Source organism: Rousettus aegyptiacus, unplaced genomic scaffold (assembly GCF_014176215.1).
Source record: "Rousettus aegyptiacus isolate mRouAeg1 unplaced genomic scaffold, mRouAeg1.p scaffold_m13_p_4, whole genome shotgun sequence".
Lineage (NCBI taxonomy): Eukaryota > Metazoa > Chordata > Mammalia > Chiroptera > Pteropodidae > Rousettus > Rousettus aegyptiacus.
The window spans coordinates 112,512,759-112,531,388 of record NW_023416307.1 but is presented as its reverse complement, the minus strand read 5'-3'; the positions used below and the strand labels follow the sequence as shown (position 1 = coordinate 112,531,388).

The window sequence follows — 18,630 nt, the reverse complement described above, 5'->3', positions numbered from 1 at the left end:
TAGAGAATAAAGCTGAGGAAATCTCCCCAAGAGAGAATATATGGAAATAAAAAATAGAAGTGAAGAGATAAGGTGATCTGAAAATCAATCCAGGAGGTAAGAGAATCCAAATCCAGGATGTTCAACATCTTTCTGGAGTTCCTAAAAAAACAGAAAATTGTGGGAAGAAAAGTACCAAAGAAAAAAATACAAGAAAATATTCCAGGTTTCTGCGGTAGAGCCAGTCTTGGAGGCGGTGGCGGTGGTGCAGCTGCGGAAGTGTAGGGGCTCCAATTTTTCTTTTGGTTTGGCGCGCAGAGGGTCACGATGTCAGAGAAAAAGCAGCCGGTAGATTTGGGTCTCCCGGAGGAGAACGACATGTTCGAGGAACTCCCTGCGGGAGACTGGACTGGTTTAGATGAAGATGAAGATGCACATGTCTGGGAGGAAAACTGAGATGATGACAATGTAGAGGATGATTTCTCCCATCAGTTAGGAGCTGAACTAGAGAAACATGGCTATAAGATGGAGACCTCATGGCATCCAGAAGAAGTGTTGAAGCAACTTAAACTAGAACTGTTTACAAAATTGTAGGAGAATCCAGGATGGGCCACTTAAAAAAAATATGTTTATTTCATTACCTGCTTAGTTTTATTTTTGCTTTTGTAACACAAAAAATAAATGTTTTGGTCTGGGGAAAAAAAAAAAAATTCCAGATCTCTGAACTGAGAAGCTGCCTCCACCTTCAAGTATGCACAAAAAAGCCAGCCATACTTTTAAGAAATTTCATAACACCATGTGCAAATTTAAGTGATTATTAAATAACAATGAAAACTATTTGCTCCTAATAGTTTTCAAAGTGATTTCACATACACTATATCATATTTAAACAGCCTGAGGGTTTATAGTATCCCCATTTTATAGACAGATATACTGAATGGAAAATCTAGGATGATATTTTTCAAACCTGCATGGATAATAGTTTATTAAAATTTAGGTGTGTTTGTGTGTAAACAGGCAGAAGTGCATGTCCAGTTTAGAATGCATGTCCAGTTTCCTAAACTATATGATCCGCTCTCAAAGATAAAGAGCATGGTTTCTAATTCCTTCCTATTCTACCAGGTCAAATTTTTTTGAAGCTATTTCCAAATTTATTTTTGTTTCCATGCAAGAAAAAATAAATTCTGCTTTGGTAACTGGGATCAATTTGTCTTCACTTTTGTTTTTGTTTTAATTGAAGTATAGTTGCCATATAAGATAAATGTTGAATGACTATGTTGTACACCTGAAACTAATATTGCATTGTACGTCCTCCAGGTCAGTTAATGAACTAGGTGGATCTATGTAGCTGACTAATATGCCGACCAAGCCTGGAGGAAGATGTGATATAAAGAGCAACAATTGTTTTGTGAACTTGTTTGCTTAAGTACCCTCTGGGTGCATAAAATAAGGTTGTCTTTTCTTATTATGGGTTCAAGTGAGTGAGATTTTAAATCTTCATCATCTTCAGATTCCTTCTGGTAGGTTTGGGCTTGAGTCACCCTCTTCAAATTCCCTACCAACAGCGTAATTTTTTAATTCTGTCAACAAACAAGAGAGAACAAATTAAATGAATCAACTGCATCAGTGAGGGAGTTTGTAGTTGCTTTTATACAATGCTGAGGGGAACCAAGTGAGGGAAACTGCCCCAGTGAAATTGTGTGGTCAGACATTCTCTTTATCAAATCTTTCGAAGGGTCCTCTAGCTCTTGGAGAATTAGTAGAATGTGAACATGGACAAGATATAAATAGAAAGTTGAACAAGCTTGTTCACCAAGATAGTGGGTTGCCATTTCCTGTAGGCACAGAGAGACTTTGTTAAAACAGGACTGTTGTTATAGCTGCTGCAAACTATGCTAGGAGTGGAAACAAAGGCAGTTGGGTGGTGATGACCACAACCCAGAAGCTGAAACCACACTGTAATTTTGCACAAAATTGCTAGTTGTAGCTCTTTTTGCTTATTGTGACTTTTCATTTAGATAGCAAGGATTATATTTAGTTGTGTGTCAAATAACATCTTGAAAGTAGACTGCAAACCATTTAGCCCTCAGTCATTTGTACTAGCCTCCAAAATGTCAGTACGAATGTCTTCTAATAGACTAGTAGAGATATACTTTCTAGTATCAAAGACAATAAAATCATGGGAGTAAAAAATGGAAGGAATATCCAAAGTGGCACTGAAAAAGGACAAGGAAGGTGAAAAGGAAGGAAGAAGACAGGAGAATAAGGAGGTAATGAGTTCTCATTTGGGAAAAAAATTTGGACTCAACATTTATTTATATGAATATCTTGACTAATCTTGGAATTAACAGTATGTTAAAAAAAAAAAAACAGTGAGAGCTTATTATAAAGATAAAACTAACTACCAGCCTTATTGGGCCAACATGCTACAGAGAATTGGCTACCAATAGCTTAAAACTGGTTAGCCTTTTCATCTTAACACTACTCTTTGGAAGAATAAAACTAACCATTTTATTTAAAGACAAAGTGGACTAAAATTCCAGCAAAAATTTCAAAGTGAAATTTGCCTTCTATTATTTGGTCTTAAGTTCATAAAAGTCACCTATACTAGCAGTGAGAGTCAATGCTTTTCTATAACAATTACGACTTATTACTTGATATATAGCATAGATTCAAGTTAAAAATGGACAAATGATTAAGTGAATGAGTAGAAAATGACCTTAGGAATATGAGTTCTGTAAAAGCTTTGCTAGATCAAATCAAAGCATTCATTTCAACTGTGCCTTATCTTAAAGTTTGCATTTGAGCACAACAAGCAAAAATTTTGAAAAGAACCTCCCAGGAAGATAGCAGAAATTTGACATTTGTAGGGAATATACTTATTATATACAAAGAGGACAACATTTTAATATCATTTATTTGAAATGCCTCCAGAAAAGTTTAAGGCCATCATTATACAAAAACATTCATTTCATCAAAACATTCGTTAACTTTCTTCCAATAGGCTAGTACTTGACAGACCTCTTTTTTCAACGCACTGGCCAAAGTGGCCAATGGCTCCTGCAAATAACGATTCATTCTTTTCCCCACCATCAAACTTTTCTCTGCTTCTGTCCACAGCAGGTTCATTCATTTGCTAAATCAATAACAACTTGAAAAATGAAGCAGTTTTAAATAAACTTGTAATAGAAACAAAATTCACCATGTTTAAAATCTATAAATACAGAAATATGTTTACGGGATAAAATTGACCACAACTTTTTTGTTTTTGAAAAATAATATACCTTGTTTTTATATTGATAAATCTTGTCACACAGCTTCTCCGAATGCACATGATAGATGTACATAATAAAATGACATAGTATTTACTGCTTTCCTTTCTGTAAACTTGAAAGACACAGAAGATAAAACTTTTTTGGCAATAATTTAGAATCATTACTACTAGTGCTGGTGTGGGTATAATTTTGCACAGGTCATCCTTAATATTTACACTCGCAGAGAGCTTTTCTGTGTATTCAGTTAACTTTTGTAAAGATCTGCTACCTACCCTGTATTATAAATCAAGGCTGGACAAAGAGGTTACTAGTTTGGCTAACTATTCCTAATTAACCATAGAGTCAATTAAATTGGCCTCTGGAGAATGTAATTATAATTCTAATTGCACTACAGAGCCAGAGACAGCAAACTCATGACCCCAAAATAGAGCAGGAAAACCCGAGGCTCCGGCCTTTTCCAGAAGGGCATTAGACCTTTCTTTTCTCTTTTAATGTTTCTCACATAAGGTCATGATGAAGCACTTCTTCCAAATTCTTCTCACATGTTTCTGTACACAGAGCCACTAACTCAGTTTCAGTCTCTCTTCCTCATCTCTTCATTTGTGTTCTAAAATATGAGTAGGCCTCAGCAGATGAAACAAAATGAAGATGGGTTTTCCTGTTTATCCTGCCAGAATTTTCCAGGCCCTTCGAGTTCTAGTCTGATGCTTAGGCTAGAAATGGCTAAGGCAAGCCAACAACTATGACAGAGACCCCCCTGGTACAATGCACATTTCAGATCAAGATTCAAAGCTGACAGCTGCTTTTGTGCTGGTTCTTCTAAGGCCAGACTCTATTTCATGTTCTAATAGATTATTGCATCAAATTTACACTGGATGACATTGCAAGGTCAAGAGAGTGCTTCTTCCTTTGAAAAATTAAGCCTCCAGAATCCCCAGGGATGTTTACATGCTTTCTGGTTGGATAACATCCAACCAAGTTCACTGAAAGGATTGATCTTTTCCAGTTTTCTTTCAAATGCCATTATAATACGCGAGTGACTTCCTCATGCCCTGTTTGCAAGGTCCTCTAAATTCTGTGCCTTCAGCTACCATGTCATAGAGCTAGAAAAGCACTAGAGAAACATGGAAGGACTCTTTAAGCAATCTACATGAAGCAGTAGTTTAGAGATTTTCTATTTTTTAAAATCCAGCAGGACATTTGAAAATAACTTGTTCAAGTACCTACCTCTCCATCCATCCAGACACTTGTGAAATATAATATAGGATAACAGTTGCCACAGATTCCAGCTTACATAGACAGATTGGCAGTTACAGTACTAGGGACAAAGGTACAGATACAGAGACGGGGTCAACATGGTCACGAAAGTATTAAAAAGTGCTTCTCCAAACCGTTTCGTGTGTGGAATGCAAATACTGTACAGGTAAGACACAGGGCTACTTTCAGGAAGTACGTGCTTCTGTCAGACATTGCTTTCAACGTGCCTGCTGTTTCCACAGGAAGAGTCTGTCTGTTCCATGTGCTCGCAGTCGAGGCTGACCTCACTTGTGTCCATACTACAGTCTGATTCACTGTCCGACTGGTCCATCTGTTCAAATTTTGTTTCTCCCTGTGGTTCCCTGCTCCCTGTGGCAGGATTTAGGAACGGTCCCTCGGAGTCAAGCACCTCAGCTTGTCCAGCAGCACACAGAACTGTTTCTTTGGCTTGACGAATACAATTGAGCCACTGCTGTTTGTTGAAGGTGTCATTGGCTTGTAGTGAGTGTGTCTGACTTTGGGATCCATTTTTAAAGGTAACTCTGAAGAAGTTTTTAACTAGAAATGAAAAACATGTGAAAACAAGGTCAATGGACAGATAGTTCCCCAGGCCAAAGATAACATATGTAGTGACACTAATACCTAGTACCCACGGCAGATATCATTATTTGATTACAAAGTGTGTCCCACTGATCCAAGACATGGCTCAGCAGCAATACCCTGGTAGCCACCATCGATCAAACAGAGCTGACACAGGTCTAGCTCTTAGTTGCCTGCAGCAGTTAGCAAATGTGTATCAGCCCAAAACACTAAGTCTTATGTTTCAGAGGACCTCAGAAGTACCGGTTACCAAACCTGGCTATGTATCAAAACACTCCAGGGAGCCTGCTAAAAATACAGATGCCTGGGCCCTACCTTTAGAGATTCGGATTCAATAGGTCTAAGATGTGCCAAATAATCTGTCATTTCAACAATTTCCTCAAGCTAGAGCTTTTCTCGAGTTTAAGAAACTCTTTGTAACATCAAACATGCCCTTGACCCATCACGCAAGAGTCATTTAGTATCCAGTGATTGAGATGATATATGACATAGAGCTGTTATGAATTTAATTTCATTTAGAAATGAAATTACATATTAATTACCTCAACAAGAGCTACAGCATTTAAAAAACGGTAATGCACAATTTGGAAGACATTTTGCTTAGCTGAATAACAACAACAACATCAACTGGCATTTAATGGGCCCCACACGCCATGTGCAATGCTTGGTTCACAGAAGCATCTGCCTTCAGTCAGTTCCCTTGCGTGATCCGTGTAGCCAACGGACCTGGGAACCACCACTTCAGATAAATGCAGGCTCCAATCTTTGCTCTTGGGCAAGTGTCTTAACAGCTCTGTCTCAGTTTACTTATTTGTAAAATGGGGGAAACAAAGAGACCTACCTTGCAAGGTTTTATGCGGGATAAATGTGATAATACATGTAAGTTCTTATACAATACGTGGCACATAGTCAGTGTTGTAGAAGTATAAGTTACTAATACTACTACCACCACCACTAGAGTGGAGAGACTGATGAGTAAGTAAGAGGTAGTACATATTAATTACTTTGGCAATATGATGCCAATATTAACTCAAATGTCACTCTCTCAAAGAAGACTTCCCCAACCATTCATCTAAAACAGATCTACTGTTACCCCATTTAGCCCCATACTTGGTTTCAGTTTTCTTAACAGCACCCAAACTATTTATTTGTTTCTCTTCTATCTCCTCCTTCACAATGTAAGCTTCGTAGAAGCAAGAAATTTGACTGTTTGGTTCACCAACGTGTACTAGTTAGTACCTCAAACAGTGCTTGATGCACAGAAGATACTCAATAGATAATGCCACCTCAGCTTCTCTTTATTAAGTCCTTTGTTTATTCACTCTCAAGTTAGAGAAGTTCATTTGAGTAATTACAGACAAACCTTCAACCCAGTCGACCATACTTATGTCTCTTTAGAGACAAGCCTGCCAGCTCAACTACAAAAGCCACTGTTATGCAACTGGTGTCTACACAGGGACTATGTGGTATTCAGCATGCTTTTACCCAACAGAAAGAGAAAGAGAAAAGGAGCTAAAGGAGCACCAGTTATGTGCAGACAGGTTCACTTGCAGTATCTTACTTAATCCTTATAAAATCTTATGAAGTAGGTATGCGTGCATCCCCACTTCGCAGATGAAAAACTGAGGCTTGTAGAGACTGAACAAAGTTACACAATCAGTAAGTGATGAGATAGCGCTGGAATGCAGTTTGACTGCAAAGTCATGGCTCCTGTCACCAGGCAGCTATTCCCTCTGAACCATCACTGCCAAAAATGCTCAACAGGTCAAAACAAACTGTCATCCATACTTCTCTCATTGTTGCTGAATGCCCCTCGCAGAGAGCCGCCCAGTCTCACTTCTCCATCCTGCAAGTCTTCCAAGAGGAGGTCCTTCACAGGGATTGGCTGCCGGTACAACTGGTAGCAGAGCTGCTCGTTGTGGGTGACGGCTCGAGTGATCACAAGCACTTCTTGGAACAGGAAAACATGCAGTTTCTAGAAGAGAAGAATCCACAGGATATTCCTAAGTAACAACCTAATGAGCAGTTGATTAGTGGATTCCTGAGGTAAGAGGTCTGCAGGTACTAAGTAAGTTCATTTGAACCTAGATTAACTTCTAGATTCAAATCCACCTCTAGGAGGACAGAAGTTGGGCAGGTTGGAGGTATTTCCAGATGTATCCATTGCCTTTCCTATAGAAGCTCCTTCCTAGGGACCTCTGAAGAAGGCTTTCTGCCTATAGACAACTGCAGCCAGGACTGCTAACTCAAGGGGCACTACTCACATTGCAGTTCACAACCTGTGCAGAGACACACAGCCTCCAACTCCCATAAGAAAAAAGGATGAAGGGGGTAATGAGGGGAAAAAAAGGTTAGTTCCTCCCTGGCTTTGGTTTATATTACCTGACATAATTCTAAGAGATCAAAATGATCTGTAAAGGATGAAACTGGTATATCAAAGCCTAATATTAATCTTTGCTTCCTAACCCCCCTAAAACACTTGTTCCTTTAACCACAGAGATGATTATCAGCTTCATCCAGGCATTCCAACTCATTCCTGAGGAAACCAGAGCATGCTGCCATAGCTACAAAGAAGATCAAAGAAGTTGTTGTCCTCAGCTAAGTTCATCAGAACCTCAGTTCTCTGAAGAGGTTGTGCTTAAAAGGTTGACGACTGATGTGTGTGTTGTGGGCAAAAAGAAAATCTTAAAAATAAAGGCTCATGTCAAACCACATCATGAAAGCACTTTTGTTGAGTGGAGTGGGGTACATTGGCACCATTCAATTCCACGTGCCAGACCTTTCTCACTGCTTGGAAATGCTTAGGAACTGAACTGAAAAGATTCACAACTTTGCAGCTGGATTCTGGTTTTCCAGAGGAGATATTTGAGATTGTTGAGTCAGGGGTCTCGAAGAGGAAACCAGAAGGGTAGAGGGAGAAACTCACGCTGGAATATCATTTTCCTTTTTCTTTTTTCGATTATATAATAGTATGTATTTTTCTCTTCTTGAGTTAGTTTTTCAAATAAATTTTCAAATTTATTGAGATAAACGTGTTTCTAGTAATATCTTTTTTTTATTATAGTTGACATACAATATTATATTAGTTTGAGATATACGATAGTGATTTGACATTTATATACTTTACAATGTTATCAGTAACTGGTCGCCAAAGTTTTTTACAATATTTTTGACTATATTCCCTGTGTCGTATAATTATATCCCTGTGACTTAATTATTTTGTAACTGGAAATCTGTACCTCTTATTCATCCTTACCTTTTTCACCCACTGAGAATCTTGATTTGGGGCAGAGGAAGCACACATTCGGCATTATAAAATAATTTTGTATTTGAGAGAAATGAGACTTGTGAGTCACCCACTCCCACCCTGCCACACACACACCCAAAACTGCAGAAACTAAAGTTCAACCAAACATTGCCTGGTGGAAACAAAAATGATTCTGCATTGGGCTGGGGGCAGGGAGGGGAGAGTTGAAGAGTGAGATTTTCTGTTTATCAAAATGATTAAAAATGTATTTTAAATAACTGAAGAACACATTAAAGCACAAAATAACCAAGTTAAGGGCTTTTTTAGGAGGGATATGGTAGAAAGAATGTCTTAAGACTTTTCTCTTGGGGGCAGGAGAGGGAAGGGGTTGATTATTGTTTCACATATTAAAGATTACCAGAGATATTTACACTATTTCTATTTCAATCAATCCTCTAGCCAAGACAGGCAGACTGAACTCAGATAATCTAGGAATCCTTTAAAACATATCCCTGATTTATGAATGTTCACTGAGGATTCCTCTTCTTAGTTTTTGCTTCTTTTTGCCCTCAAACTATTGAGCTCTCCCTGACATGGAACTATCCATAATGACTTCTACAATTCTACTTGGAAAAAAAATAACTAAAACAAACTTCCCACCCTAACTACTATTTTTGTTCTCAAAAATCTGCCTGCTTGCAGTATGAACTAGAGTTCATCTTTAATGCCCTAGACACATCCAGTCAGAAAGTTTCAGTTCTTGGCTAATGGACAGAAAAAGAATAAGCCCCCATCCCATGGAGTGATGCATCTTCCCAACTATTTCCCACAGGGCTTCTGAGAAAGAGTGGTCAAGGAGCCACAGCATCTGACATTAGAAGTCCAAAAATTTTTGCTTTCCAAAAATCAGCAAGAAGCAGCTTTCCAAAAACCAGCAAAAAGCAGAATGCAGCTTTCTAGCAATCTAGTAACTCCTTAATCAAACAGAAACACATTTTAGGCAGTGATTTGGGACAGGTCTCGTTACTTCTGTTGCACCATCAGCTAATTGGATTCAGCAGCACTGATAATGGTGCTATGGAGATTGAATATTCAAAGATTTCAAGTAACATTTCCAAGCCTGCTCATAACTGCCACTTCATAGTCTAGGTCAAAAGGATGTCCCTTGACTCATCACAGTTTTATTAAGAATTATGCATTCTTAATAAACCCTTGGCTTTCATTCCAAGGGTTGGCTAGATATTGAAGACAAAATACAATCAAAGTGGAGACATCTTTCTTACCACTAAATTTAAATATAAAATAAAATCTATATTTTATATAAAATACATTTTATATATAACATAAACATTATAATATATAACATACATATTAGCATTAATTTCTACTGGCTACACATAAAAATAGCCCAATGAGTTGAATGAATTTTGAACTTTCATATAATTCAAATCCATACTTCTTTTATACAGGTATTCACTCACTCATTCGCCTAACAGTACTGAGTGCCTTAGTATGTGCCACGTCCCCATAATAGGTACTGGGGATTGACAAGGTATAGTCTCCACTCTACAAGAGCATGATATAATGGAAGATACTGACAGAGAGAGATGGAGAAATACAACTCACTTTAGTAAACATTCCAGAGGAGATTTGTCTATTGCTATGAGAGGAGAGGAAGAACAATTTCAGTATCTACAAAGGAGCAAAAGCCAAGACATGGGGGATCTATAGGTCAGAGGTAGATATACAGCCAATGGAGGATAGGTTATTAATTTAAAAAAAAACAAAACAAAACACTAGTCCCTAAATGTCGGTCTGTAGATGGTTACAAATCCATAAGAAAGAAAAGAGTTTCTTATAAAGCTAAATGCATTCAATTTAAGAGCTGTTTCTCTGAGATCACATACTTTTAAAATCCTATTAAAATCACCCATTATTTTTTAATATCAAGGTGGTAGCAGATAACTGTTCTGTATTTATTTTTGAAGGTCATGATCAAACAAAATAAAAAGTTGGTAACTATGCTGGTTTCCAAAATTCTTTCTATGTACTAGTCATGAAATTAAAAAAATATATATATGTACTTTATATAACATACATATAACTTTATATAACATATAAACTACATATATATTTAAATATATACACAAATGAGAAACATTTATATTTAGAACACATTATTTATATGTAAATTATAAGCAGAGAATGCATAAATACATATAAAATATATATAATTATATGTATCCACATATATGGGATTCTATGATATAAAAGACATTGGAAAAGCCATTTTTGTGTAAAGAATGTAACCCTTGATAGGGAAAGTATAGTAACAGGAGGCTGGGCATCAAGTGGATTAAGCTTTGGGGAGGCTCAGAATGAGACCAGTAAAGGGGAATAGCCACTTACCACACCTCGGTTGTTTTTGAGTTCGCCATGACAACACAGCACTCTCGAGGTGTCAATCAGGGAGTCTTTCTGGCCTTCTTCCAAGTAAAGAAGTCTCTCTTTATAATAGCGGCATTCAGATTCCCCAGTCTTGGTGTTGATTTCTGCCACAATTCCCTGAATGATGTTTATCTATGGAAACGAAGAAGAAAGTACAAAAAGTAGGCAAACCATCCACCCAGCAGGTCCCAAGGGCTCGGCCTAGAAAGTCACCAAGATAGACCTGGCTCTAATTCTAAATTTTTGTTATCTAAGTTGTTGCTCTGGGAAAAGGGAAAAATAAATGCTTTTAATACATTATCTCTCTCTATGCATCTATACACATACACGTGGAGACATACATATACACACATATATTTATTTGTACACATATGCAGATATTTGTATTATACAAAAAACTAATGTTGATGCATACGTTTTTTGCCTGAGAGGATGAGATATAAGGTACCGTTTTCAACATGCATGACTCATAATACTCCACGTTGCACACTTCTTAAAACTATACACACTCATGCCCATGCCTATAGCATACATGAAGTTAAGGGTAGAGCGGTTTCAAAGCAATGGTAGATGCAATGTGGTTAATACAAAATGAAGCAAAACGAAAAAAAGTACAGCACTGAAACATGATCGGTGGGCATTTACTCTGATGTTTCGTTATTCTATCACATGGATAACACAACTAAAAGTTAGAAAATAGAAGAAAACAAAGGAACAAGAAATTAGTTGAATGAAAACCCAAAGATGCCAATCAAAGGCAAAGAAATGATTTTCTCTAATAGTGAAAAGACCAAAAATCCCATCTTCCTTCTGGTAGTAGTAACTGAAAAGAACTTAACAGATGAGAAATGCTAATAAGGCCTCTTCTTTCTCACATTTACTTAATGAAAAAACAAACCAGTCTCTGAAAAGCACAGTTTTAGAAGAGTCTTGACTCAGCAAAAGCTACCAGATCTAGTAATGTGTTAAAGTCGTAATAAATTCTAAGATTGTTAAGTGATTATTTTTTACATGCTAGTAAAGTGATACCTTTTGCTCAAAGGAACTGGATGAAAACTTCTACCCACTTATAACTTGGGCACTTCCATGAGAGTTTGACAGATCTTAGAGTCTAAGCTTAAGCCTGGTGACTATATTCTATGGACAGATGTATAATCTGTATACTTTTGTAGCTATTAAGAATTTCTAAGATTATTATTTTCCCTATTTCTAAAAGAGTGGTGGTAGCATTACTTTAATAATCAAAAAAAAAAAAACCAAATTATTTAAAAAATAGAGGTCCTTTTATCATAAAAAAAAAAAAACTTTTTGGCTTTAATAGTAACCTCATATTAAATATGTCCTGTGAAATTAATCTGAATTTGTTAACACAAAACAAGTAATAAATAGAACACTTTTGTATACAAGCTTTGTCTTTCTTTTTTCCCCTCCTGATTTTCAAAGATGACTGATTGTTTATTGTTACTTTCAAAAACAACGAAAAAAGAAAAATATACTAAAGCTATGACTCATAATTAATTCAACTAATGTTTGTTGAGCATCTATTCAGTGTTAAACTAGGTGGTGGCATTCAGAGAAATGAGACAGGGTCCTTAAGAAGCTTAAAGTATATGGAAAGTAACTGAACACTTGTTCCATGTCTATCTTATCCTTTAACCTTATTACATTTTTAATATGTTGTAGAATCCATATTTTCCCTCTGCTTTTAAAGACTTTAGCATTAATTGTTGTGACTCATCTTATAAATTAATTATTATTGGGTATACCTGCAGCTGGAATTAACCAGCGCTTGAGCCAATTCTCTGAGTTTCCTGCAAGTATCCAGGAAACCAGAAAGATGTACTACAGGCATAAAGATGTGCTTATATCCTAATTTAATTTAGGAATGGAAGAGCGGGCATATCACATGAAGATTAGTAAACTCAAATGCCACACAGTGGTTCCTTAGGCAGCTCTGACTACTTTCAAATGGTGCTTCTTTCTCATGTTTGAAAAAATATAAAAAGACAAATAAGGGAAATGATTGGTGTTATTCCCTATTCTATGTACACATTTATAATAGTAACTCAGGACTGCTTTATTAAAAATATTATTTTGTATTTATATCTACCTGTATACCATGAGTCTAATCTCTCTGCACTAGTTCTTGAGAGGAATTTATTTTGCAGAATTGTAATAAGGAATCAAATTAAATATAGCAGATTGCCAATAGCAAACAGTCATGGTACTTATGCATTTAAATCTATTGTTGCATCTCTCATCGGAATTCAAACTGAAGGGAAAAGATTGGTAAAGGAAGGCGATGAGAAATACCTGGTAACAAACCAGAGATTAAGCCCACATATGCTGGAGTCATCGTCCTCAAAGTGGAATCTGAAAATCCTGTTTTCTAGTCCCTTGTGTGGTAATATCATCTACTTGTAGGATCCTGACATGAACCAAAAATAGCAGCCTTCACTGCTGTTGCATCAAAAGAAGGGCTGTTTTTCCTATTGATTCCAGTGATTTTTTTTTTTTTAAGGAGTTGGGGAACAGTGACGAGCAGAGGGAAGAGATGGTCTGCAGGATCATTTTCTGGCTGAAACAATCCTGAGAATTTAAAATGATATAAACAGCCAGATCTCTGAAATATTTGAATAGCCAGAGTCCTATTTTAAAAAGTTCTCTTTGGGGGGAAATTTCTATCGACTTCCAAAACACTATTAAAAAATTCTAACAAACGTGGTCGTTAATACACTGTATTAAAAGCAAGACCTTTCTTTAGATTTAAATCTGAATGCTTGATATAGAAGCAGTTAAGAGTTCTTTGATATTTTTTCTTTTCATAGGTGGAAAATTTATTCAGGGAACATATAAGTCATATAACATTGTGGGTTTTACGTTTATCAGACATTCGCGATGTACCCAAGAGTACAGGGCTAGCTATTTCTGCTCATCTGGGGTAATGCCGCAAGGATTTTGAGAAGAAAAAAAATTGCTGTGCGTATATTGTGTAAATAGGCATTTAGAAGACTTTCTTGGCAGATGTATTCAAAGGCAAGTATAATATACTCCATATACAATCTGCCTCAATAATTAGGTGCATATTCAACTTCTGAATACGGCATCACATTTTATGCACTAGGGAAACTGATGCAAACAATCATATTCTTATCTATTTATTTTTAAATTCAAACTTTAGCTCACTGGGTGTTTTTTACACAGAGCATCATACTCTCATGCTTCATATTAAAAAGAAATTGTTACATAAAACTCTGAGCAGGCTCGTGTGCTTCCAAAAAGTAATTATTTAGACTAGCCTGAGCTCTCTTTTGTTTTCATTCTTGCAGACCACACACTCAGTGGGATCAAATATGGAGAAGAGGCAACTCTATGGCACTCTTTCTAATAAAAACAGACATGATAAAGTGAGATGGGGTTCATCCCTGGAGCCTGCATCCCCCATCATGCTGGACTGTGGGCCTGGTCTGTGCCAGACACATCAAACACCTCATGAACCAGGAGAATCTTTTCTCATTCTTCTCTATCCCTATATGGAGGCACCTGGCCCGCTGTGTACCAATGAGGCCTCTCCACAAAGCATGGTGGTCAGATAGCTTTCTGTAATTACAAAGGCAACAGGACTCAAAGTGGCCAGACTTTCAGCTCCAATGGATAGGATCATAAAGAAGTGGAAAAGGCACAGGATTTGTAGTATACACTGGCAGGGTTCAGACTGCAACTCTAGCATTTGCTGGCTCTGGACCTGGAAGGTTATTTTATCCTTCCAAGTCTCATCTGGAAAATGATTTTAATAAGAACAGCTATCTCATAGGTTACTATGAGGACTAAATGAGATACATAACCTATAGGGCAATTGTATAAAGCTGATTTACAAGGTATTCTAGTAATGTCAGTAGGTATTCCTATTATTATTGTTGTTGTTATTACCACTTATTATTATCTATACCCTTCTCTGGGAGAAGACAGGCAGTTTACTCAGTAGGTTCAAGGCTTTAGATTTTCAAATCACTTATGCATCATCCTTCTTTTGTTATAATTCCTGATCCAGTCGGGGAATGAGCCCTGTAAATTGGTTTCTTAGCCTCCATTCCCACTGCCAACTCTCTGAGCAGGTTCCATGACTACATGCCTGGACCGCAGCAGCATCTTCCTAACTTGTTTCCCTGTCCCTAGTCTCTTCCTCCTCTGTCCCCTGTTCTACAGATGAGAATAACATCTAAGGTTACATAGCTTGTCAATGATGAAGCTGGGATCTGAACTCTGAATCCCAGCCACTTAGAAAACATAACATGGGTAAGGAAAAGAGTCTCTCAAATTGATATTTAAAACCCTCAATAATCAGATTGGAACCCCCATCCTTTGTCTTTTCTCCTGTTGCTTTCTCAGAGTATCCTCAATTTCAGACCGATGGAACCATGGTATTCCTCAGGCAGGACCTGCTGTCATTTCTTCATACCTGTGTTCAGGCCGATTGTTCCTCCTGGCCCGCCATCCCCTCTGTCTGTCCCACTGAGCACCCCAATCGGAACCAAGCTCTTGGGGTAATGCTCACAGTTTGCAATATTCTCATAATATGGACCCCATTTTTCTTGGTCTTCTATTGATGCTAGGGAAGAATCCATATTTTCCCCAACTCAATAAACATCTACTGATGAGCAGGACTAAGTCCCCACTGTAACTGGAGATCAAAGAGAGCTAAATCTTAAATAGGTGTTGACTTCAAAAATGGGCTTTGGGGCTAAGGTAAAAGGCAATTCCCATTCGCTAACTAAACAAAGATTTCAAATTAAAATCTCCATGGTAAGAGATTACAGGGTCATCTATATAGAATCAAGAAACTTTAGAATCAAAAGGATCTTAAGAATTTATTTTATGTAAACACTATATTTTATAGTTTAGGAAACTGAGACAGGGAGAGGAGAAGTGACTTGCAAAATCAAAACATGGTTGATGGCAAAGCCAAGCCTGGAACCCAAGATTCCTGAGTCTCACATAACCAAGGACCTTTCATTCACCCATTTATTTACCTAATCCTCTACCATTACAGGGGGAAATTAAGAGAATAGAGAAAGAAACAGACAAACTTACAGCTTCTTCCAGGTGCTGCTGATCTGGATTATCATTTGGTGTGTGCCTCAGGATTTCTCGAAGAAGCAGAGGATATTTTACCAGGCGGCTTCTTGGAATATCAAGGAAATTCCAGAGATCTAGTTTGCGGCTAAAGGGGGATTCTAAACAGCGCTGAAGGAAATCCTGGACTCGGTGATCTTGTTTTTTGTGGTCCAGCAGAGCTTTGGCAGCTACTTGATTGCTGCAGTAGCTGTCGTAGGAGCTGAGACAAGGCAACTAAGAAAGGAACATCAGAAGAGGATTGGAGTGTTAAAATAATTGAAGGTACAGGCTAATATCACTTGTTGAGACAGAACAAAACCTAACTGGTCTCCAGGCCTGGCCAAATTCCTTTATCTGCATGGCTGGGGGAGACACACCAGCACAATCTTCAAAATGGCTGGCGATGGACAGTTGCTTCAGGCTCCGGCTTCCTTGCACAAAGTAATTGCCTTAGTTGCACGTTTACTTCCTTGATTGTTAAGACCCTTATCTTAATTTGTTTGCTTTTCTGCCAATCTAAGAAAGAAAAGAACTGAAATTTTTGCACATGCATAGAGTCATAATTTTCCTAAACTATCAAAAGTATCTGGTGAGGGCAAAGTCTATTTTTTATTTCAAGAAAAAAAAAGAATTTATTTTAAAATTATTCATAAGAAACTCACCCAGAAGACTCTGGCATAAAAGAAGCAAGGAGTCTGACTCTGCAGTCAGCCCTTTGCATGGCATGGTGCAAGCTCCTCTAAAAGCATTTAGAAAAATCTTTTATGTTAGTTCTGACAGTCCGGAAATGATTGTGGGCTCTACCCAATGGTTAATATCACAGTACCATGCAAAGAACAACTACGCTTAAGACTTTGGAGGATTACAATTCCACTATCTCCCTTCCAGCAAAATACTAATTTCTCTGACATGTCCCATCAGTCAAATTGTGCAAACATGGAGTCAGAGACTAAAGAAAAGTTCTGTTCATCATCCTTTTCCACGGCTTCCTTTTAGTGGCACCCAATGCCGTGCATCCTAATGCATGAGCTGTCAGCTTCCAAAAAGTTACAGGAGGTAATAAAATACAGTCAATGGCTCTGCTGTATGCTTCTCTCTTTTGGACCACAAAGCCACAATCACCGTGGTCTGCAGAGGGATTCAGTGCAAGACAGTGATGAGAGGGTCTTTCATTTCTGTATCCTCAGTACTTGCACTAGGTGTACTATACAGCAACGTTTGTATTCTGAATGAACACATAATGAATGTTTAATGGGTTACCTGATTAGGTAATATTTGATGGCTTAGGAGCACAGCTTAAAAATAAATTGTGGCAGCATCTGAACAATGTGTCAAAGTTTAAATACTCCGCCGCTTCCTTTACACCCCTTATTGAAATTATTCTCTCAATGTTTTTAAACATTACTAAGAAAGTAATGTTTAAAAAATTTATTGTGGAGTTTGACATTCCTTGAAATGTCTAACTGCCTTACATGTTATGAAAAACTTATATTTGTGTTAAAAAGAGCTGCAGAAATTCTTTCCTCAACCTTGTATTTGAAAGTAATGATAATTGGTACACACACATACAAACACACACACACACACCCACCAGACGTGGTATTGTGGTTTATAATCTAGGTTTTCACAGTTAATGAAAATGAGCCTCAGTCCCTCTTAATTTCATTTCCACTTCATTGCCTTTTAAAGAGACCTGGAAATGTCCAGTGTTTTCATTATGGAGAAACGAATCAGCAGTAACCATTGGACATAAAATAGGGAGGAACCCCAACAACACTAATGTTTGCTGTCCAATGGGCCATTACTTTCTGTGATCCTGCCGCCTCTGCTGCCATGTCAACCAAATCCAGCTCTGTTCCTGTGTTCACACCCTACAGAGTGCTCATTTCCTGGACATGACCTGAAAGGCTACCTGGTTCAGGCCACTGGCTAGAAAACACCACAAGCAATCTATATAACTAGACAGGGAATGAAGAATGTACACATTTTGGTTCTCAAATACATACCCGTGCACTTACATAAAATGTGAGAGGCAATAACACAGTGGTTAAGAGGAACCAAGGAGAATCATGTTCAAAGGCTAAAAGAGTTATTATTCTCCACTTACAAAATGTATGTACTAATATCTTCCTCTCTTTTAATGAGATAAGGCAGATAAAAAGTGTAACCTGAGCTCAGTCCTGGTTAAGAATCAGTAAGTACTAGCTATTATTTATTATTGTTTATCCTTAGAATATTTTTATTGAAGAAATTGTGGTTTAGAGAAGCAGAATTACTTGCTCAGCTGGAGACAAAACCAGTCTGAAGTGCGTTCTCTCCCCCGCTCTCCTCCCAAAGCTCTGAACTACTTACCAACTCTTTAAATAGACTATCAAAAAAGAATTTATAAGGGAAAATCTTTCACTTCCAAAAAAATTCTATCTCCCTAACATTGTGAAAACATCAGAACAAATCTATATTTTTGCTTCCATGTGCCCTGCCTCTCTCTGTGGAATTAAAATTTAATTAGAACCCAAATTAACATGAGAACTTGCTGCCTTGGAGAACTTATAAATTATTTTATTACTGAAAAAACGTTAGCGTGAAGATAAGTCACTTGGGAAGTTGTTTCTTTATGCAGAGGAAGCTTATGAGAGCAAGCTGACCCATCAGGGAGACTGATCCTCATAACCAGGGTGGTTCCTTGAAAAAAAAAAAAAACAAAATCTA

General features: G+C 37.5%; 1 protein-coding gene and 1 pseudogene across 7 annotated transcripts in view; one reads left to right on the top strand and one right to left on the bottom strand.

The window, feature by feature from the left end:
- The first annotated feature begins 227 nt into the window (after window positions 1–227).
- LOC118601737 lies at window positions 228–573 on the top strand (annotated as a pseudogene).
- A 2,304-nt stretch (window positions 574–2,877) lies between these two features.
- Window positions 2,878–18,630, bottom strand: part of ARHGEF3 (Rho guanine nucleotide exchange factor 3) — a 272,865-nt gene continuing 257,112 nt past the window's right edge. For 5 of the 7 annotated variants that reach the window (XM_016131540.2, XM_016131542.2, XM_016131539.2 and 2 more), the window contains 4 exons: window positions 15,898–16,155; window positions 10,768–10,938; window positions 6,900–7,086; window positions 2,878–5,069 (listed from right to left, as the gene is read on the bottom strand). In XM_016131540.2, coding sequence (XP_015987026.2) covers window positions 4,717–5,069; window positions 6,900–7,086; window positions 10,768–10,938; window positions 15,898–16,155 — 969 coding nt within the window. In that variant the 3' untranslated portion in view covers window positions 2,878–4,716. The remainder of the gene's footprint in view (window positions 5,070–6,899; window positions 7,087–10,767; window positions 10,939–15,897; window positions 16,156–18,630) is intronic. The other 2 variants (XM_036219595.1, XM_036219596.1) reach the window with 1 other exon arrangement.